We start from the raw sequence: 21,924 nt of genomic DNA, 5'->3' as shown, positions 1-21,924 counted from the left end.
AGAAAATTCTTCCTAATATCCAACCTAAACTTCCCTTGCTGCAACTTGAGACTGTCGCTCCTTCTTCTGTCACCTGCCACCACTGAGAACAGTCCAGCTCCATCCTGTTTTCAATCACCCTTCAAGTAGTTGAAGGCAGCTATTAAATCCCTTCTCAGTTTTCTCTTCTGCAGGCTAAATAAACCCAGTTCCCAGGGTTTAGTCTCTCCTTCAGAAGTCATGTCCCCCAGTCCATCACCCATTTTCTTTGCCCTCTGCTGGACTCTCCAATTTGTCCGCATCCTTTCTGTAGCGGGGGGCCCAAAACTAGACACAGGTATATTGGAAATGCTTTTAATCAGTGATTTTATGTCTGTATGTATATGTATGTATGTATAGATAGATTGGTAGATTGATCTATCTAGATAGGTAGAAATACAAAACCAGTTGAGATTTTTATGTGGCTTTAAGAGTTGTCCTAGAAGCCAATGCAGAATTGGAGCATTGTGCTGGCTTGGTGAGACCAAACCTGGGACTGGATACTATGGGGTGACAGTGGGCATGTCTACACCACCTGTGTGCTGTGCTCATGAGTACTGCCATGGTGCCAGCGCTCCCAATTGCTCCTGCCCCTGCACACACACAATCCCAGAAGTGTGTGTAGTGGGTGCCAATTATGCACACCTGAGACTGGCAGCCTAATAGTAGCATTGAGCAAGGGCTTAGCACTGTTCTGAGGGAGCTGTGCGATGCAGTTTCCAGGATTTGACCTGCACACAGCAGGAGTGGCTGGGCTGGGTTTGCTTCACGTGTGTGCTTCTGAGCATGGTATAGACGGGTTGTAGATAAGCTGTGCCTGTTCATTTTCAGCCAAGGGGCTGAAGGGAGGGTAAACTGGTGGGCAGAAATGGGGTAAATTTCAAGCTAAACCATGAGCTGGGGGAGCAGGGGGGCAGGAGCACAACCCAGCTATCAGCAGCAGGACCGTGGCCTGGCGGCAGCATTGCCAGTCTGGACATTAGAAAAACAGCGGAGTCATGGGCCAGCTCCTTGACACCTGGGTGCTGATGGGTGAAACCGGGCTTTTATAATCCTTCCTTTTTAATAATCACGAGTGTTCATTATTCAGGAAAAGGAGCCGGGCTTGTTAAGCAGCCTGCCGGCATACTCTGCAACGAAGAAGCCTCTTCAGAAATGAAAGCTCTGGAGCACTGAGCAGCAGTTGCTGCAAAACCAGTAAATCATCTTTTGCAATGGTTTTGCACCACTTTGGCACCTCTTAAATGGTTCCTGGAAATGAATGTCCTGCTCCTGGCTTGTGATCTGGGAACCCCTTGCCAGCACTTGGTCTCTCAAACTGCTTCTTTTAGATGGCACAGGAGCATGGCAATAGCAGGTGCTTCATTAAACATGTCATATCTCCCTCTAATGCTCTGTGGAGGAGCCCTTAATGGGAGCTCCAGCCACAGAGTTAATGGGCTGGGTGCATTGCCAGGTTGATTTGTTAGCCTTTTCTGGATCATGGCCACACAAAGTTGCATGCTCTCTGGTAATGAAAGATGGAGCTTTCCAAAAGGAGCAAATGGCACTGGGGAGAGGACTCATCCCGCGCTTTCATGCTGGGATTGAGCCGATGCTGAACTGAGCTTGAAAGAATTTGTGCTTGTGACGTCCTGTGAAGCACAGCAGAAGGTGTCCTTGCACCTGCAGCGGGGTAAGGACTTGGCAGATCGTGCCCTGCTCTGCCTCAGTGCCTGCCCTTTGTGGAGCATGTCACTGCAGTGCTAATGCTGGCTGAGTGGTTTGATGAATGTCCTCTACACTGGGAGAGAGAAAAACAAGGGCACTTTTTTCCTAGTATCTGTTGCACATTTGCTGGCAGCGACTGGCATCAATGAGAGATCAGAGATGGAGGGGCACCTGCCCCAGCCAGCGTGCGACAGCCACAAGTCCTGGAGCTTTGCTGTGGTTGTGGTTTCTAATGATCATCGCAGGATCCTGGTTATAGCAGTTCCTTCATCATGATAGAGCTAGAGGAGACAAGTGCTGGGCCCTTTCCTACTCATGCTGTTTATGGGGTGTATATTGAAGGCCCTGTCTATAGTTACGCAATGTGCAGAAGCTCTTTCCAGAAGTGGACTGGGCTCCGTGCAAATGCAGTCATTACATTCCCCCTGCAGTTTAAACTAAACACACAACAGTCCTTTGCCCGTCTCTTACTGACCCGTGTTTAATATTATCTGTAAAGCGGCACCGTAACTCTTCTTGTTTGTCCTGCTGTGAGATCCGATCATTTCAGCTTTCTCGAGCGCGTTCAAACTGCCCATCATTTATTATTTAAGTCAACCTGCCACAGAAATGTTTACTCTTTCTTCCCTGAAATGTGGATTCTGTTCCTTAAATTTACCTTTGCTTAAGGCACAGAACGAGCAGTCATCAGCTGCTATTTTCTTTCCTAAATCAAAGTGAGCCCTGATTTTTAAATTTCATTTTTGTATGCTGGACATGGAAGTCTTGCATCACTGGAAAGAGGTTGTTTCCAGCTTGCTTAGGCATTCCCTAGGTGACAGCCATTAACTTTGCTATGTTCTTTTTCACGGTAAAAGATATTGCAGATATTTTTCAACATTTTCTTATATTCTTCTTTGTCCATCTCCCTACAGTTTTGTGTGTTGGAAGATGATAGACATGGGAAAATGGTTTCAATAAAAAAGAATTAGCTGTTTAATGCACTCAAAAATGGTGTTTTTTTGGGTTTTGGTTTTGATTTTTTTGCAGTTTTTATACCCAAAATTTTCAGTGCATCTGTGTGGAATGAGGTGCATGCTAGGGTGGGTAAGGTAGCGCTCTCAGACTCATGCTAGTAAAAGCTTAACAGGCAAACTGTCTCTGCTGTCATGGGCATGTGCAGAGTATGTATAGGCTGCATTTCTTAAACGGGTACACAAGTAACACATGGGAGACTGGCTTGGCACCATAGTTCAAGCCTTCGTCCTGAATCCTCTGCTCCTGCTGGTTCTCAAGAAGGCGCTTCCACGGTAGCTGCTCCTGCCCAAAGGGAAATAAGTGAAGAGGTTTTGAACTCCTTGCGCATTAGCAGAGAAGCAGCTGCCAGATGGCCAGCCAGTAAAGCAATCGGTCACCTGTAAAAGACAGTAATTGCTTCGAGATGTTGCCAGCTCCGGGCAGAGCAGAACAGGGAGATGGATCACAGGTGAATGGTCCAGGGTCCCTTTGCCAGCCATCTGAGCCAATGTCTGAGGGGTTGGGGGGGTCTCTTTTGGAACTGGGATGACTCCAGGATCAGGAAAAAACATTTTTTTTACAATGGGGTTTAGTTTCGGAGGTAGACAGGGCATTTAGGTGCCTACGTCCTGGGTGTGCCTTTGAAACCATCCCTTTATCCTGTGAGGCCGCTTGTCCTGTATCTAACCCACGGAGCGATGCCTCCTGTTTGTCACTCCTTGTCTTTGTGGCCTTGCCTAATTATTGCATTGCTAATGGTAACCTTGTGAGATCATTTTGCCCAGATAAAATGCTGTGAATGATTGATTACAGGCAGTATTAATCCCTTTTCTTCCTCCTTCACTTTTCCTTGGTTATGCTAAAAGCCTCTCTGCTTGGACAGTCATGATCTGACTCCAGTAATTAGCAGAGATAAGAAACTGTTTTGAAAGTAGCCCTGTCTAAATAGCCCTGACCATTAGGATATTTATGAGCATGGGGGCTCAGCAAGATTTTACATGCCAATAAAGACCGAAAGCTGGTAATTGCATTCCCATCACTAATGACACAAGCAGTGGGCCATACTCTGTTTCATCACGTGTCTCCTGGGCAGTTACAAGGGCCTGCTGAATTTTCTTTAAGCTGAAATTCAATTTGCAGTGACAAATGGCTTAATAAGGGAAGATATGTGTGGCTCCCAGTGCCTGTGGCTTGCACTGTGAGAAGTGTTACATGCTCCTGCTTAGCTGTGGAAGCCCAGTAATTAGCATCATTAGCAAACTGACAAATCACTCATTCTTGTGCTGCAGTCTTTGAGTGGGGAGATGAATCTTTGAGATGGGCTGGCGTGCCCAGCACTAAATGGAGAAAAGGCCGTGTTCTGTCTTCAAAAATGTAGTGTTTCTTGTTGATTATTATTCCCCGTTGTGTTTCTTCACCTTTTTCTCTAAAAATTACTTTCCAACCTGATGCGGTTTAAAAGACCCTCCTGTTTCCTCTTCCAGATGCCTTGGTCTGGCATGAACTTTTTCTGCTATTTCTGCTGCACTTAGCTTTTCCTCACAAGCCTTAGAATGGCCCAGTAGTCCTTTGGGAAGTCCCGTTAGTCATTGTTGCTCTTTGGTTTTTTGGGAGTACCGTATTTTCGCACATATATTCCATTATGCCTTTTAGTGATGGCATTTAGGAAGATTCCCTAATCTCCCTTAACTGGAAAGGTCTAATAAGAAGAAGGACTAAAACTTACTTATTAGATTTCTTAATTTCTCACAGTCTGCTTCCCTGAAATCTAAGCCCCTTTGCACTGCTGTCTTCTCCTGGCGTTGAATACAAGCGGCACGTGGAAAGAGGCTGTAAGCCTTCTCTCTTGCATCCTTCCAGTTGGTGAGCCATCCAGGATGAGTTGGTCACTAGGTAATGCTTCTGCTTTGTCTCGGCAACCATAAAATTGGATCGGACATGAAATACGTACAGGTCTAATAGGATCATCGGGGAGGGAGGGCAGCAAAATGGTTTGAACTGGACTGTCACTGTTTTGTCCCCAAAAGAGTCCCTGTCTCTAGTGCTCTGTTGTGGCAGGGCCAAACGTACGGTTTGGTTGAAACAGCTGCGTTCGGAAAGGTGCAGAATTCAATAAGAGGGATTCAATGTACGAGTCTCTGGGAGGCAACATCAAAAGTCCTGGGGCTTTCTGATGTTGGATAGGAGGAGAGCAGGCTCCCTGGCAAGGACGTTGGCAAGGGCACACGGCCAACTCCGATATTTAATAAAAGCAAGTGGCAGCGAGCGCTTTCGCTTGGTGACAGATGCAGTGCTGAGTTGCTTCCAGTTGGTTTTGCAGGACAGCCTCTGTCTGCTCCATTTTTGTCATTGCATCCTGAGTTGTGTCTGACTGTAACATTAGTGTTAGATGTGTGGATCTGCAGATCAGGACGGTTCCCGGCTGAGCTGTGTGGATACCAAAGTAAGCTCCCGGCATTAGTGTGATCAGGCTTCTTGGCCTTGCTGAGAAGCAGATGTCTCTGCATGGCACTTAAGTTTGTCATGTAAGCCACCCACACAGAGGGATGTCCTTGTTGAATGTCCTTCTCGGAAGCTACAGCCTTGGTCCTCCAAAAGCCCTCTGGGGATGCCGGCAACCGGGAACAGATTGGGAGAGCGGAGAGGTTCCTGTCTCCCAAACCCTTGCATATCACACCGCCCTAGCAAAGGGAGATGTGTGTGTCTGCACAAAATAGAAAAGCGAGGGGACCCAGATGGCCATGCTCTGCCTGCCTGAGAAATGCATCGTTCTGCATCCAAACTGCTCTCTGTATAACATTGCGCTGGCCCCCCGGGTGAATGCCCCTTTGCAAAAGGGGAAGATGCTGGAGTCTAAATGTGCTGAGAGGAATATTAACGATTCCAGTCAGGGCCTGGGCGTTTCCTCCAAAGTCTGAGCTCTGTGATTTGCTGCTGACAGCACGGACTGGTGTGAAGTTATTAAATTGCAGATGAGCTCATCGCTTGGACGAGAGCAAGTTCCAGCCTTGCACGGTTGTAAAATATCACATGTGGTGGGGATGGAGGGTCACACTGGTGAGGTGAAGGGATTTATAGAGCAGCTGAGAGTTGCATCTCTGCACACAACTGTGTAGCACGGGGAGGGGAGAGCACGTCAGGCGAAAAATTCAGACTCTCCCAGGAGAGGGAGAATTACAGAACGTATTGGCTCTGGTTTCCTATTAAACTTCAGGCTGGGTAATTGCCAAATTTTTGAGGCGCTTAAGAAGAGGTGGCATAATAGCAAGCCTGCTTTCATCCGGAGAGATCCCAGCATGCTGAAAGCTGGTTGTACAGGGATTATGGTTCCCAGCCCTCGAAACCAGCTCCCTTGTGGCAGCTGTTCCTTGCCAGTGAGACCATATGGGTGAGCTTCAGAAGGCCACACTGAGTGTGTCCTCAGCCCTAACATGTAGCGCTGGCCAGGTGTGGTGTGTCACCCTCTGGGCCAGGTGCTGGAGAATAACAGCCCTTGTGTTACTAGTGAGAAAAGATATTTCTCCAGCACAGGCGGTAGAGATTTGTGCTGCGGACCTGCAGGTCCTGGCTTCAAACTTGAGCATTATCTGAGCAACAGGTATTTACTTGGGCAAAACTCCCCCTCTCCTCTGTGGGAAAGCTGATCTGAGTGTAAACCTCCAGGATTTCTCCATGTGCTTTTAAGGGGAAATGAAAGGAAAATCTGCAGCCGAAATTGTGGAACTAATGTGACACTCGCTGTCATCTCATGGCCTGCTCTGCTTGTCTCTTTATATCCCTTTGTTTGCCCCAGGTCCATCTCATCTCTGAAGCTCTTTTCTGCTACTTTAGGTTATACGGGGGCTACTATTCCTAGTGGGCCCTGGAATAAACATGATAATAATGACCTGACCCCATTATCTTTCCTGCTTGGTGCAGGGGGAGCTGGACCTGATGATCTTCTGAGGTCCCTTCCAGCCTTACAATCCATGAATCCATGAGCAGATATTGCCATTAGCTCTAGTGGTCGTGCCTGGATGGAAGAACTAATGTGAGCCCAAGTCTTGAAAATCTTGTGAGTTTTTCACTTGAGCAAAACCGATCCATCAGCACCAAAGAGAACCGCCTGTCTCTTATCCAGGAGGCCCTTAGGGATTGCCATCAATTTAGAGGAATCCTCCAATATGGCAGCGATTCTCAACCAGGGTATCCTGGGATGCCAGGAGATCTTTCCAAGGGTGCAAGGAGGTAAGTGCAGACTTAGGTTTGTCCCTGCCTGGCTGCTCCCCCCCGCCCCCAGTGCCTAACCCCTCTGCAAGGAGATAAACACTGAAATAAATGCATTTGTTTTTGAAATGGGATGCATTGAGTCACAGGAGGGTGTCTTGAGTCTGAAAAGGTTGAGAACCGCTGTTCCAGGGGTTGCACCTGCTGCTGAACCGTAGAGCAGCCCTCCTCCCTCACGGCTGGAAGGTGACCGAGATGCTTCGGTTGACTGGCCTGCTGTGCCGTTCTGCTCCCATCTTGCTCTGAAGGCAGCATAAGGCAGAGGAGAGCAGCGAGCCAGTCGGAAATAATGAGAGAGACTGCACTGGATGGGAAGCCAAACTTGTCCAGTGTAGGGATTTTGTGCGCTCCTGGCTGTCCAGGAGACGGAGGTCTGGAGACTTTTCTTCTGCATAATTGAGACTGGAAATGGAAGAGACTCTGCAGGCAGTTATAGTGCATACTCTTGGGGAATCAGTGCCATGCCCCGAAGAGAGGACAGGAGCAAAGTGACCTCAGCTGTGTGGCAACACAAGCCAAAAGGGCAAACAAAAAGCTAGGAGGAGCACTTGGAGAGAGCAGCCTTTGCCCACTGGAAGAACCGTCTTTCTCTTTCCTTCCCTCTAACTGGATTCCTAAATGGACCTTGAACATTGTAACAGTCCTCTGGTTTAGTAACAGCCCGGGATCTAAAAATCAGTTCTGCTAGGGACAGAAGTTGCACATAAACCAGTTTAAACGATCAGAAACTGGTTTAAACCTGTAACAGAATAGAAGTTCAGTGCATATAAACCAGTTTCAATAGGGCTGAAGCTGGTTTAAGATAAACTTGGTTGAATGTAGTAAACTTACGTGGGTCAAACCAGTTTATGAAACTTCTGTCCCAGACCCCTTCCTGGTTCAAGTTAAATCAGAGTCCCTTAGCATCCCAGCATTTTGCAGCCCCGGGCTGGGCTGTGCTGTCTGCTCCAGAGAGCAGGGCTGGCCCTGCCCGTCTGTTCCCTAGCTGGAGCAGTGAGGGCTGGCTCACGTCCCCCCAGGCAAATCTTGGCTGAGGTCTGGGGCCAGGGAACAGGGTTCAACTTCCCTTCCCCAGAGTACAGAATTCCCTGATAAACTTACTGCTCGCTGTGATTGTGGACTACAAATCCCAGAGGCACCTGGAAGCAGGAAGAGGAAGTGATGAGCTACCCTGTAGAGTCGTGCTGCTGTGATTGTGGACTGCAAATCCCAGAGACCTTGGGGGCAGCAGGAAGAGGAAGTGAATACACCACCTATGCTGGATACGTACCTGAGAGCCTTGCTCTAGCGTCCCCCAGCTTCTGGCTTGAGCCACTGCAGACATGTGGCGGCATTTCCTGAATTAGAAGTGAATGTCTGTTCATTTGCTTATTGGTTCAATCTTTGCAGCTTAGACTAACCTAGAAAGACTGAATCAGTTCAGCCTCAGGCTTTTTGACTGTCTGTACTTATCCTTCTAGACTACCCAACACTCTCACAGCCCTAACTGTAGGACTCGTGTGGTTTTAAGTTCTAGATCGTGTTAAAAAAGGGATTTGCAGCCCATTGAGAATCTGCATAGCTTGACATGACTGCGTGCTAGAGCATGGCCCGCTCTCAATGGCTGTGTCCTCCAGAAGGCACAGCACTGAATTATTTTACTGTCAGGAATTTGCAGGGTCAGATTCCAGGCTCAAGAGTCCGTCTGGCTCTGGACATCGCTCTAGGACCTGCACAGTTGTAACAGACTCTTGAAAGTAGGAGTTTGGAGCCCTTCCATTTCTAATTAAAAGTGAAAACTGAAGTGCAGCCTCAGTGGGCTTGCCTAGGAATTACAGCCCAGTATCTAAGGAATACAGTATATAAAATCACCCCTGTCTTAGATATCTGTGTACTGAGATTATAATGATTATATTGTTTAAAGGTCCAACTTGACAGGGGCCATATGATGGATAATTGCTGTGTGTTGATCATAAGCGGTAGGGGCACGGCTGGTTAAATGTGATCTTTATGTACTGCCATTAAATTAACAGAATCTACTGGACATCTTATTTTTATTCTTAAGAGTCTAATCCTTGCATTCTCAGCTGAGGTGGTACGTGCAAAATTTCAGTCTGGAGTCAACATTTCCTACTGAATTGAGTGTTCATAGTGAAAATGCCATCTTAACTCTCCCGGTGCCATGATGGCGCACCTAAAATTAAATAGGGAACAGTCCAATTGCAGAAGCATTGCATTGCTGCTTCCTGTTTGAGGCTGCAGCTCCATGCAAGACCGGTTCCTTTTATAACTAACTGCCAACTTCCTCGGTTTAGTGTCTTGTCAAAAAAAGGGGAAAGAAGCAAATCCATTTCTCTTTAAATAAGTGATTTAAGATTCCAGCTTTCAGCCTGCAGGGCCACAGAAAAACAGGACTTGCAAAGGGCAGGGGGGCGCAGTCTGGATCCAGCCCACAGGGCTGGCACTGGACCATTCATTCAGCCTGTGGACTAGCCGCGCACCAGGGATCTGTGCTGTGATGCCAGATGAGTTTCACATCCCTGTATTCGCTGCTAAATCGTTAGTGGCAACCAAGACTAAAGATTAGTCATAGTTGGCTTGCTTTTGCAAGCTGGCTTGGAAGAAGACAATATTTCAATAGGGTTTTGTGTGTCTGGTTGTCCTAAATATCTCACTCTTTTCCTTAGCTGGACTGGAGCTCTCGCATGGTTGCTGTGTCCGATGGCCCCTTTGTAGCCCTAGCACCTCGTAAAGAGCTTTTCCCTTTCACTTTCAGCAGATCAACCCTGCCCCGGGCCTGCCCCAGGGGCTTCACTTCCAGTGTTTGATATCAATGGGCGACTGACTGCACTGAGGCACGAGCCCAGAAACATGGAGCGGTTCCCCCCTTATGTATCTTTTCTGTATTATTCGTGTTCCTCTTGCCCAGAGCTCTCACCTCTTTCCTGTTGCCTTCCAGCCTTTGGAGTAAAATCGTTGTTTGTTCTTTAATGCTGCCTAAGTAGGGTGGCTGGAGCTTGAACGTCATGGTGGGTCCCTGGAGAGCCGCCTTTTGCACCGGTCTCAGACAGATCGAGCCTCTTGCTGTTTTCTGTTATCACGTGCCTCCACCTGCCCTCGGCATCAGCGACCGCTGAACACGGTGCCGCCTCTATGCCTTGAATTGCTGTATGATGGGGCGGCAGCTCATTGTGGCTGGATTTCCACCTGTGTGCAGGGGCAGCCTGAGGACTAAGCAGCATTGACATGCTATTACAATCTAGTCTGAAAGCTCATGCCTTGGGCGGGCTTTGGCCTGGGTGATTGTATCAGTAAAACATACCGAGACTGCTTAGTAGGGGCAGTTTGCTTCGTTAAGGTGGCTGCCTGAATGCAAGGACAGCTCTTGCTAAATTTTCCGCAATAGGAACCGTCAATTGGGAGCGCTTTTTACCCATTGTTGTCAAGCATGTGGGTGGACTGGCTAGCTAGATCCATGCCGGGGCGACTCCGTCTTGGGTTAGGTTATTGTAAAGGGGCTGTAATTTTACTGTTACTTTGACAGGGGAGAGGATTGTGCATCTGGAGCTGAAGATGCGTTTCTGTACCAATGTTTTATGCTTCACTTGCCCTTGGAGGGGAAGCCTATTCAAACAAGTTTTTGGAGCCCACCTAACGTCTGCCTGCTCTCTCACCTTTGCCTCTGTCGGCTTGCTGGGCTGCAGAGTATGTGTTCGGTCATTGCTTGCTTAGCCTTTCCTGACTTGCCATTTCAAATGAAAACCAAAACCTGTTTTCTCCAAGAGCGGTATGCACCCAGTGTAGGGAATCTCTGCTCCAGTAAAACTTCATTCCTTCTCCCTCTGCCATCATTGCTGGGCTGCGCTTCATCACTGGGTGATTTCAATCGTAGCTGAATTGATCCCCATGTATCGCTTCTGGATGATTGATTGCAGTGCATTGTGCAATCCTTCTAGATGGTTCATATAATAGATATCAGCACTCAACTTTCACCCTTTTTATTGGTATGGTGGCTTATAGATTGTTATTCTTGCCCAGCACATTATGCTGGCGCCATGTCCTATAGAGTCCAGTCCCTCTTTAAGGTGCTTAATCCACCAAACCCAGAATTTAATATGGAAACCGCAGATCCCATCCACCCTGCGATGAGCATTGAGAGCCAGGAGACTGGGGGGAAGTGGAGGAGATGGGTGGCTGAGATCCCCTCCCTGTAACGAAGTGGCCGTTGGAACAGGAAGTCGGCCACTTCCTGTGCAGTGTTGACACTAATGGGAATGCACAACTTGTGTGTTGAAGCCTGTGGGTGATCGTGCTGATCACTAATCTGAGCTGGCACAGCTGCAGATGCAATTAGGGGCAGTCAGGAGATCCAGGCCTTTTTCAAAGCACCTGCTGTGCCACGGTCTCAGACATTTATGGGGATTGTTTGGTCCTTCTGAATGTCTCTGCCTCTCTGAAGCGATCCTCGTGCACTGCTCCATCACCCTGCTCTCAGGACACCCGGTAGAGATTTTGCATGTGGCTGCATCTCACCCTGGCTCCCTGTGAGAGCCCCTCTTGGCTCTCTCTCGCAGGGCAGGGGAGGAACCTGGCCAGGTTTGCAGCATATGTCTGTAACTCTAACGCTGTTCTCTATCTCGGCTCCGTGTCTACGAATGGGTCAGCTGCCAGGGGATCTGAACTGGCTTACGCCTTCCCAGGAGAAGATGTGAACTACAAGCTGTCATGGGTACCCACTGACACAAAGGTGTCTGCGTTAGTGCAGCTGTTTTGAGAGAGCATGGTTGGTGATGGCTTGCCAAATAGCTTCCTTAACAAACGCAGTATTAACTTTTAAATGACGGGTTCCAGGTTCTCCTGGGTGAATTGACTTCTGTTAACCAAACCCAAGTGCTTATCTTGCACAAAGATGTGATAGAGAAGGAGGCAAACACTAAGGCCAGTTGTGTTTGTGCTCGTGCTGCAGAGAGGGGGCCCGTGATCCTAAGTGTGTTGAAGTACATGGAGCGATCACCGCAACTCTGCTAAGTGTGAGGCGTGTGTGTTGCTCAGAGGGAGAAGCCTTTAGGATCTACAGTAAAATCTAGAGGCCTCAACGGAGCTCGGGGCTACACCATGCAAAAGTTCAACAAGGACAAGCGCAAAGTCCTGCACTTAGGACCAGACAATCCTATGCACCGGTACAGGCTGGGGGCTGATTGGCTGAGCAGCAGCTCTGCAGAAAAGGACCTGGGGGTTAGAGTGGACAATAAGATGGATATGAGCCAGCAGTGTGCCCTTGTTGCCAAAAAAGCTAATGGCATGCTGGGCTGCATTAGTAGGAGCATTGCCAGCATAACCAAGAGAAAGGATTCTTCCCCTCTATTCAACACTGGCAAGGCCACATCTGGAGTACGGTGTCCAGTTTTGAGCCCCCCACTACAGAAAGGATGTGGACAAATTGGAGAGAGTCCAGAGGAAAGCAATGAAAATGGTCAGGCAGCTGGGGCACATGACTTGTGAGGGAGCTGGGTTTATTTAGTCTGGAGAAGAGAAGACTGAAGGGGGCATTTAATAGCAATCTTCAGCTATCCGAAGGGTGGTTGGAAAGAGGATGGAGCTAAACTGTTCTTAATGGTGGCAGATAACAGAACAAAGAGCAAGGATCTCAAGTTGCAGCAGGGAAGTTTAGGATGGATATTAGGAAAAATGATGTCATGAGGAATGTAGTAAAGCACTGGACCAGGTTACCCAGAGAGGTGGTGGAAGCTCCATCCTTGGAGGTGTTTAAGACCTGGCTAGACAAAACCTTGGCTGGGATGATGTAGTGGGGGCTGGTTGTGCTTTGAGTAGGGGGCTGGACTAGATGTGACCTCCTGAGGTCCCTTCCAACCCTCATTTTCTATGATTCTGTGGAGCTGTACATCCAGAGCAGAAGAGCTTGTCTCGACCCAGCAAGGTCACTGTATAAAATAGGGTTATCATATTTGCAGTTCCAAAAAAGAGGGCATCTATTATGGGGACACCTCTCCCCCAACCCACAGCCCTCTATCCCCGCTGCTGTCCCTCACTCCTGACCTGCAGACCCCTGCCAGTGCCCCTCACTCCCTACTCACAGTCATCGTGTCCATCCCCCCCCACCCCAGGCCAAGCTGGTGCCCCTCACTCCTGACCCACAGCCCCTTGGTGCTGCCAGTGCCCTGCAGTCCTGGTCCACAGCCCCCCACCCCCCAGTGCCCCTCACTTCCCACCCATAGTGCCCCCAGCCCTGCTGGTGCCCCTCACTCCTGACCCACAGCCCCCCTATCCCTTCCAGCTCCTCCATCCCAAACAGGCTGGAGAGCAGTGGCTTTGGCTCGTGCAGGTCATGGTGGAGCAAGTCCAGCCCCAACATGGGCTTGGAGGGGGAGGAAGGGATGCCTGTAGCACCCCCTGTCCCAAACTGGGCTCCTGTGCTGTGCTCCCCCCAGCCTCCCACAGACTTACCTGCATCCAGCTGCTCCCACTGCCCTGCCTGGCTGCATGCTGGCCACGTGCATGTGCCCCCTGCCTCCAAACACCCTCCCCCCACCCCCACCCCCTGCAGAACAGAGCAAAATCCTGGACATCTGTTCAGATTTCAGAAAAACGTCTGGACGGAAATTGGACGACCCAAAAAGAGGATGTTTCCAGGAAAACCCGGATGTATGGTAACCCTGGTATAAAACAGATAAGATGGAGAGAGAGTGGTGGATCGGCAGCAATATTACTGTTGGTTTACAGGGAAGGCATCACACATGAAATCAGTGGCCAAGTTAGGGAAAGAGTCCAGGTCCCGTGTGGCCTGGGTGCTGGAAACTTTCTCAAAGGCTCACTCCCTTGGGAGAGCAGGAGCCAGGCAAGAGGAGTTGTTTTGTCGGTGGAACTTGCTGTAGTCTGCAGCTGATTTAAGAGCGATGACGTGGAACCCCCCAGGGAGTTGCTCTTGAGAAACAAAAGGTGATTAAAAGAAAAAATGCTGGAAGCGGACTCAGTCTGGCATATCTAAGCCCTCCCCACCCACTTAATAGAGGCCAGGGAGCAGAAGAGTCCGTAAGTGCACTAGTGTAGTTAATACAGTTGTGGGGTTCGTGCCAAAATCCCTCCACTTGGTCTGTCTTGGATTAAGCTGAGCCAAATTCTCATCTCACAGCCTTCTGCTGGGTAGTGGATAGTTTCAGGGGAGTCATCTGGTTGCTCTGCTGTGGGTGCAAGGAGAGTCCCACTTCCTTTGTATAGCTCAATCGCTGAATTTTGGACTTGTGAAAAGTGCCAGGTTGACAGCCCTCAAGCCTCATGTGTCCTCTCTCTGGGACAGGGAAAGCACAGGAGTGCAAACTGCCGCGCCACCATGCCAGCGTCCCCCTTTCCCTTCACTGAGGACATACATCAGGGGGAATAGGGAGGGCTTGTCTCTAGTCCTTGGCTTCTGTACGAGGCTACCAACACAGGTCAGTTTGGAGAGAGAGACTGTTGCCATTGGGGGTCATTGTCCGCCTGACCTTGCTTCTGTAACCCTGTTTCTGCAGGACTTAGGAATGGAGTCGACCTCGCTGGATGACGTCCTGTACCGATATGCCAGCTTCCGCAACCTGGTGGACCCCATCACCCATGACCTGATCATCAGCCTCGCTAGATACATTCACTGCCCCAAACCGGTAGGTGCCCATTGTGCGCTTCTGCTCTAATTACGTGGCCAAAGGAGTTCTGCTCCCATCCGTCGTTCGGGAAACTGCATCGTGTTGTCAATGATCGGTGCCATGCACAGTGCTGTTCTTGCAAGCTTGAGTGGAGGGGATGTGTTTGGACCATTGGGGCGATGAACTATATTCCCAACTAAAATTGTAGGAATATTTCTGCATTGCAAGGGGATGAACTAGGATGACTTCCTAAGCCTTTTGTCTCTCTGACTTCTGTGGTGCCTTTTGGTTCCCACTGTGGCCTGTAGCAGGAGGGAGTACCCAGCTGCCACACTTGTATACCAGTAAGGGGGGAGGCAGCTGAGAGTGTACTCTGTCTTTGCAAGTGTTTGGGCCTGTGGAGATAAAAGCTGACAGTACTGAGAGCCTGGAGCCACAGCAGCTGCAAGGACTTGCCTGGGCTGTGCACTCATCTGTGGTGTGGTGATGTGATTGAGCAGTGCTGGCAAAACAGGGATTTGCTTGCTGTTCCCATTCTGTGATTTATCCTGTCCTTGAAGGAAGCACGTCCCCTTCCTCATATGGAGTTCAAGTTCTGAAATGGGACCCTACATCATTCAAAGAGATGCATCAGCATGGCGGGGGGGGCCTTAGGCCAGGTGCAATTATGGCAGGAACCCTCCTAATGTACCCTGCTTTGCCTTGCACTTTTGCCTATACATGAGCGCGGAGGCTGCTCCGATGTGCTGTAATTACAGTGCATTAGAGCAGACTCAATTAATCGAGTCTGGTGGAGTGTGGTAATTACTGCGCTCCAGCAGCCTCCCATGTCTCCTGTACCAGCATCCCCACACTTCACAATGGTGGTGGGGGCGCTTGAACCAAAGTTCATCAAATGAGCTTTAGTTCAAGTGCCCCTACTGCCATTTTGAAGCGCAGAGACACTGATACATGAGATGCTGCAGCACTTTAATTAGAGTGGCTCTAATTAAAGCGCCATCCCCCCTACTCCAGAGCACATGTAAAAGTGCTCCTGGTGCCTGATGGGCAGTTCTTTCTCTGCAGCTCCCAGCACACGCAATGCTTATTTCTACCCTCCGAGGATCTGGCTCAGTACACTCCTGGAAAAGGAATCTAGATCCTGTTTCCAGTTTAGGCATGGACAGAAATAGAGGGGATCCTGGGTTTGGAGCTCGGCACTCCGGGTTTGTTGGGCAGGACAGACTGGGCATTTTGTCTGCCCTGCAGAGTTAGGAAGCAAGGTGTTTTCAGACAAATGTTCCCTTTGGCTTGGATCCTTCCCTGCCTTCAAAGCATTTTTGTGTTAATGGCTGGAGCTTTTGTCACAAGTCTCTACATCAATGGCTTGCGTTCCCAGGAGCTTGTCTCCTTGGACAACAGGACACTGAGAAGGCCTCCGCACCCTAGGATCAGTGATCGTTGCAGGGCACCGAACGCTTTTGAAATCCTGACCCTGGGTCTTTTAGATGGCAAATAAAATACATGGAATGTTTCTTCTCATTGGGATTGCAAGCTGCTCTGAACTAGCAAGAGGTTTTCTCTCCCAAGGGTTTCTTTATTTAATTAATTGCTGGGATTATATCAAAGTTGTTTGGTTCTAGTAATTGCATTGATGTAGGCAGGTGTTAAATGCCAGACTCTTCAAGATCCCCGGTTCCACATCTTTGTGCCTCAGTTGTACATATAGAAAATGGATGCAATAATATATCCCCTTGCCTAAGAGGAGAGGTGTAAGGATAAATAGAGTGGGATGCGTTTGGTGGGGCAAGGCTGCTTTTTTCCACAAAGTGGCACGCATCCCTTGTAGCATTTTGTAGTGGATCCTAGAGCCGGACGGTTAAGGACAGCTTTCACTGACAGCTTAATTGCATTATGCTTTCAAGAATGACCTTGATCCGTGTGCCCCTGTTTTCTCTCCAGACATTAGGTTTACTACTGTGACTGTAAAGTATTCTGCACAGGGGCTGTCTCTTACCAAGTCTATGTGCAGTGAGGCTACCCAGGGCTGCTGTAATGCAAAGAGGATTCAAGGGGTATCCCAGGTTCCCTGTGAAAGCTTATGAAGGACACAGTCAGGCTAACATCACCTGTTGTCGCAATAATTTCCCCTGAGTGTTAATAATAACCTGTATTGTTATATAACAATGAAGGAATTGCATTTTTTTTTCAATTAAAGACTTTTTTTCCCCCAAGGGGCAGCATGCGTTGGACTTTAGCACAGAGCAAGTGCAGAAGTCACTGTGGCCGTCCTCCTGCAATGATAGCCACCATTCCTGGCATCTGTGCAGGAGCTTTTCAGAAGCCTCCTGCAGCCCATAGTGGATTCAGAGCCGCTGTCGCACTGACTGGCTCTGAACAGGGGTTAGGGAACATTGTGCTTCCATTGCTGGAGCCTTGGCTGCACTACCACTACCACCAGTTTGCAACTGGGGGGGGGGGTTGAAACACTGAAAGAGCTTCCACAAGGAGAATCCTAGTGCTTACACAGACACTGGGAAGTCGGGGAGGTTTCCCAGAGCAGCTATGATTTGTTTACAAGCAGCTTTTATATGACACTTAGCTCTTAGCTTGCTTCTGCACGCACGATCGCCTGAGCCCTGAGTATGGGCTGCTAATGAGACTGCCCCCAAGCAATCTTGACACCCATGTAAGGCCATATGTAGGAAATTGCTTCATCCCTGTGAGACCCCTGCTCAAAGTAGAAAGGCTATAACGGTGCCTTTAAAGGGCTGGCAAATTAAGGGTAGCCGTTTATGCAATTAGTACGCATACATGTTTAGATCTCTGGTTGAAAGGGAACAAGCTGTTCTGCACAGAGGAAGGCCTACGTTTTTGATCTGTTGACTGATGCAGCTGAATCGGCAGCAGTGATGCAAACAGCTCTAATGGTACCAGTGCTTTTTCCTGTAGAGCAGTGGTTTTCAACGTTTTTGAGCTTTGCATTGCAATTTTGTTTGCGCCCCCCCTGCCCCTCTGCTCCCCTCACTCCAGAGGAACAGCACAGCAAGGCTCAGGATGCTCCTCATCCTAGCAGCCGCTGTGGCTTGGCCCCACTCAGCTCGGCGGGGTGGCCTCCACCTACCGTGGCTCCAGCACCTCCTGCCTTGGCCCTGCTGTGACTCTAGGCTGTGCGCCCACCGCACTAAGCTCCTGGAGGCACAGCAGCCTGCCCAGGCTGCCCCCACACCACCCTGCAAGGCTGCAGCGGTGCTGGGTCCTTGCAAACTTTTTGCCCGTGCCCCTTTGCAATGTGCCCCCCCCCCCCCCCCCCCCCCCCGTGTTCCTTCACCCCCCACCCAAGGGCACGCCCCACAGTTTGAAAATTGCTGCTGTAGAGAATGGCGTTTCCCCCATCCCCAGTTAGACATGAAACCAGAGGAGCCTATTTTAATAGGCACTTGTTCAAAGCAGAGAGCTCTGTCAAGGTGCTGAAGTTGTCACCCGTGTTTCTGTGATGTGGCTTGTTTCTCAGCCTCATTTTCTCCAGGAGGATGAGCAGCGAATGGTCCTCGAGCCTACACACAAAAGCACCCTCCACAAAAAGGAATCAGTGGCCGCTGCTGCGCACAAGGCCTAATGCCAGCACAGCTTAGTGCAATTAATTGCTGGCCTGAAATATGTGCAAGGTCCCCTAGCACTGGGATTGCATCAAAAAGGGAGTTTGCTCTAGGCAGTATTGTTATATTGGTGCAATACAGAAGGACTTTATACCTAGAATAGGTAGGGGCTGCTGACACCTCATGCTTAGCACATGCATTACCCACTTGCTGGTGGTCCGTGTTTCCACGTTAACAACGACTGTAAGAATCCTAACAATTAAACATACCTTGTTTTTTCACGCATCCCCTCTGAGGTGCTCAAAGCTGTTTGCAATCCAGAGCTGGGCTTCTGCTTCTCTGAGACTGGTGATATTACCTGTCTTCTAGAGATGAGGAAGCAGGCGCAGCCTTGCTAAGTGAATGGAGCAAGGCTGAACTGCTAATCTAGTAGAGCAAGGACCTGAATGGTGACCGACTCCCTTACTCCTTGCCCATGCTTTGACCTGTCCTTGTAGCCTTTTGACTTCTTGCAAGAGGCAATTTGACTCTGCTTGGTCCTAAGTGTCCATTTCTTTCCTGTTTCCAAAGAGGCCGCCTGCCTCTGCTGCATGATCCAGCCAGCCTCTTCGTTATGATGACCTTGGCAGCCGCTCTGCACCACTGGCCTAGCAGTTGGGAGCCCCTCAGGACAAGGGGTGCTAATTTGGACGCCAGCATGGACATTTTAAATATCAGTCCTGCAGTCTACCTTGGTGGTAGTTAGGAGACATGAGAACAGAGAGGAGCAAAATCCTGGAGATCCATGCAATCACATCCAAGTGATCACTCATTTTGGGAAGAAGGCCTTTATGTACTATGAAGCTGAAAGGGTTTAGAAGGTCCTGATTCACTTCATTATCCTGAAGGCTTTCAACCTTTATGGGGTACCTATCCCTAATGAGGGCGTACATGTCTTGAATGATTTTGCCCCAGTTATTTGACAGTAATGACAACCCCCAAGAGGGACTGGGGCCTCTTGCTTTCTTTATCCCTGCTGACTGCTTTTTGCTTTAGTCCACTCCTGGCTTTTAGTTAACAGACTGTTATCCTTTCTGGTCAGGGTCTATTTATAACAGCTCTAACTTAAGGGTGACCTTCTGGCATGTAAGCTTTCTAGCTAAAATACGCGTTTTTAATAGCGGCGCTGCACTCTGAGCAAACGCATCCTCCCGTATGTGAAAAAGCTAGCCCAGGCTTTATAGATCAGCATGTGTTTAGTCCAGGAGAATAAATTCAAAACAGCAGCAGTGAAAGAGCTTTTAATTTATGTTGCATGAAGCTGGAATGAGTTGAGTGAGGCTGAATCCAGATTTTATTTGGGCAAGTTTTCCTGTAGATGCCATCCTGCTTTGCGTGGGGGCTGTAGATGAGCCTCAGCTGCATACTTCTGATCTACGTTCTGGCCCCAGCTTTTCCTAAAGTACCAGAGTTGTGGTGGTGACTTGAAATTTGGCTCCTACAATAAAACTTCTGCAAAATCTGGGAGTGTTGGGAACAAGGAGCCAGGATTTGGGTTTTCTGCCAAGCCCAAATCCCTCTTGCCTTGCTACCAGCTCCTCATAAGGCCCAGGTCCTGTTCTCCATGATCATAGATAGCCCCATGGGTAGTAACTCCCGTGGAATTAATAAAGCAACCCCAGATTTAAACATTGAGATCAGTGTCAGACCTGAAGTAGATTGATCCCAGTGGCACATGCACGCGTACATTGTGGTGGTTGCACGTGATAATTGTGCCGAGCTGTACAAATAGGAGCCACCATCAGCGTTTATTGTCTGATACTGGTTATTACAGTGCATTTTAGTACGCGTGTGCAGGTTGCAACGTGAGAGGGTGTTACACTGAGAGAGGCTCCCAGTGGTAGTTTTCCTATGCTGATTCCAGGGAAGATAACGACTAACAATCGCATGCATTTAATTGAGTATTTGCTTCCTCTTGGGCACTGGCTTCTGGGTAGCTTGTTTTTCTTTAACTCTTTTTCATTCTGACCTGAGGATGTCATGGACGTGTGGCCATGATGACCTCCATCTGTACCCTCTGTTGAGCTCAGGTGTGTTACTGCTGCCCCATTTCCCAGATGAGGGGAGAAGAAAGGGCGGCGAAGTCTCTAGAGCTCAGTTGCATGGAGCATGACCAGTTCTGCCTCTCTTGCTCCCCGGAGGTGGGATGATTGCACCCAGCTGTTGTTGGTCTGAAATTAGTTTTTTCCTCCATTGATTGAGGTGGGTTCCAGGAGGAAATGGCAAAGGCTATTGTAGGTTCCAGGTCACTCTGTTTCGAGGCTCCACCAGAGCTGAATTGTGGTAAGGCATGGGGTGAGCTAACAGACCCGATTTCCAAAAGAAGAAACGTTAGGTGATATTTTAACTATTTTCCTTTTGAACTCATTAACTTGTTAAGAGTTGCTGATCATCAGGCATTCCTGACAGGGCTGAAATCCCACAGTGGTAGACTGGGAGCAGAGGGTAGAAAGCTTCAGCTCTTTTAGCTGGCAGGAGTGTCTGAGCATAAACTGTCAGAAAGCAGATATCAATCTTGTGCTCTGTAGGCCTGTGTTGCACAAACAGATTTTATTTAATTTTAATATTGTCCTAGGGGTTATAACTTAGGACTGATACTAGTTTTTATGATGGATGTACATTGCACATCCTATTGCAGTGTGGTGATTTTTGACGTTTATGGGTTTTTTTTTTCATATTTATTGTATGACATGCTATGGCCTGTGGCTCCGATGCTCTGTTAATAAACTTGCTTCTTGCAGGGAAGTCAGTGGAATATGACCAAGATAATGCAATTGTCTGTCCTGTGCCTTTATCACAGAATCACCCTCCTGTAACCTATTACCAACCATGTAATCCATCCAGCCTTTCTATCCTCTAGTTTAATGACTTGATCTTGTTGAGGTTTTGTGACTTGATCTCGGCCGTTATGCTGAGATCCTGATGCTGCATTAATTATCTTGGTGGTGCTCATGTCACAAATTTTCAGAGGTGGCTGTGCAGTCTTGGTGGTTACATTAAGGACTCAGGATTCAGAGATCCTGGCTTTTAGTTGAATCTCTGCCACTGTTTCAGTCCGCGACTATGAGTACCTCAGCTGACTTCTCTCTGCTTTGGTTTTTGCTATTAGTAATGTGGGAAAAGTGACACCCATCTTTGCGAAGGCATTGTGCAATCTTCACAGGCAAAGAGTTATAGAAGCACAAAGTATTCTTTATTATTTTCAGCAAGATCTGTCCTAAGGGGAAGGTGATTTATAAGTGAGAAACCTCTTATACCCAAATATTCGAAACAATAGCCCAGGGGATAACAATGATCTAAGAGCCTCAGGCAATTGCATCCTGTATTAACACTCCTTTCTTTTGACAAGCTCACTGCAACATGGAGATCCATCTTTGATGGGATTTAATACATCTGCATTGCATTAAAATAGTTTGCAACATCAGGCTGGCTAGGAAACTCATACTTTACTAATGACGATGCCAGGACTTTTTGTAACTGAACGTGCTATGCCACACCTTGTGTTTTCTTTATAAAGAGAGGTACTCTTCAAGGCACTTCCGGGTGAGCTGTGGAAAAACAGAAAGAGGCCGAATCAAAGGCTTGGGAAACAATGAAAAAAAGTTTATTTTTATTAGGGCTAGAATTGATTAACGGTGATACCTGCATTAAGAGTCAGTGACACCATTACTGGCAGTCAGTGCTGAGCAAACCCAAAGCAG

General features: G+C 48.5%; 1 protein-coding gene across 1 annotated transcript in view; it reads left to right on the top strand.

Annotated features, from left to right (window-relative positions):
• LRRC75A (leucine rich repeat containing 75A) overlaps window positions 1-21,924 on the top strand; it is a 161,081-nt gene that overhangs the window by 37,159 nt on the left and 101,998 nt on the right. Inside the window, exon 2 of the mRNA XM_014608005.3 lies at window positions 14,496-14,624. Within this exon, the coding sequence (XP_014463491.1) occupies window positions 14,496-14,624 (129 nt within the window). The remainder of the gene's footprint in view (window positions 1-14,495; window positions 14,625-21,924) is intronic.

This window comes from Alligator mississippiensis, chromosome 14, assembly GCF_030867095.1.
Source record: "Alligator mississippiensis isolate rAllMis1 chromosome 14, rAllMis1, whole genome shotgun sequence".
NCBI classification, from domain to species: domain Eukaryota; kingdom Metazoa; phylum Chordata; order Crocodylia; family Alligatoridae; genus Alligator; species Alligator mississippiensis.
Note: the sequence above shows the minus strand (reverse complement) of the source record. Positions and strands in the feature narration are given on the sequence as shown.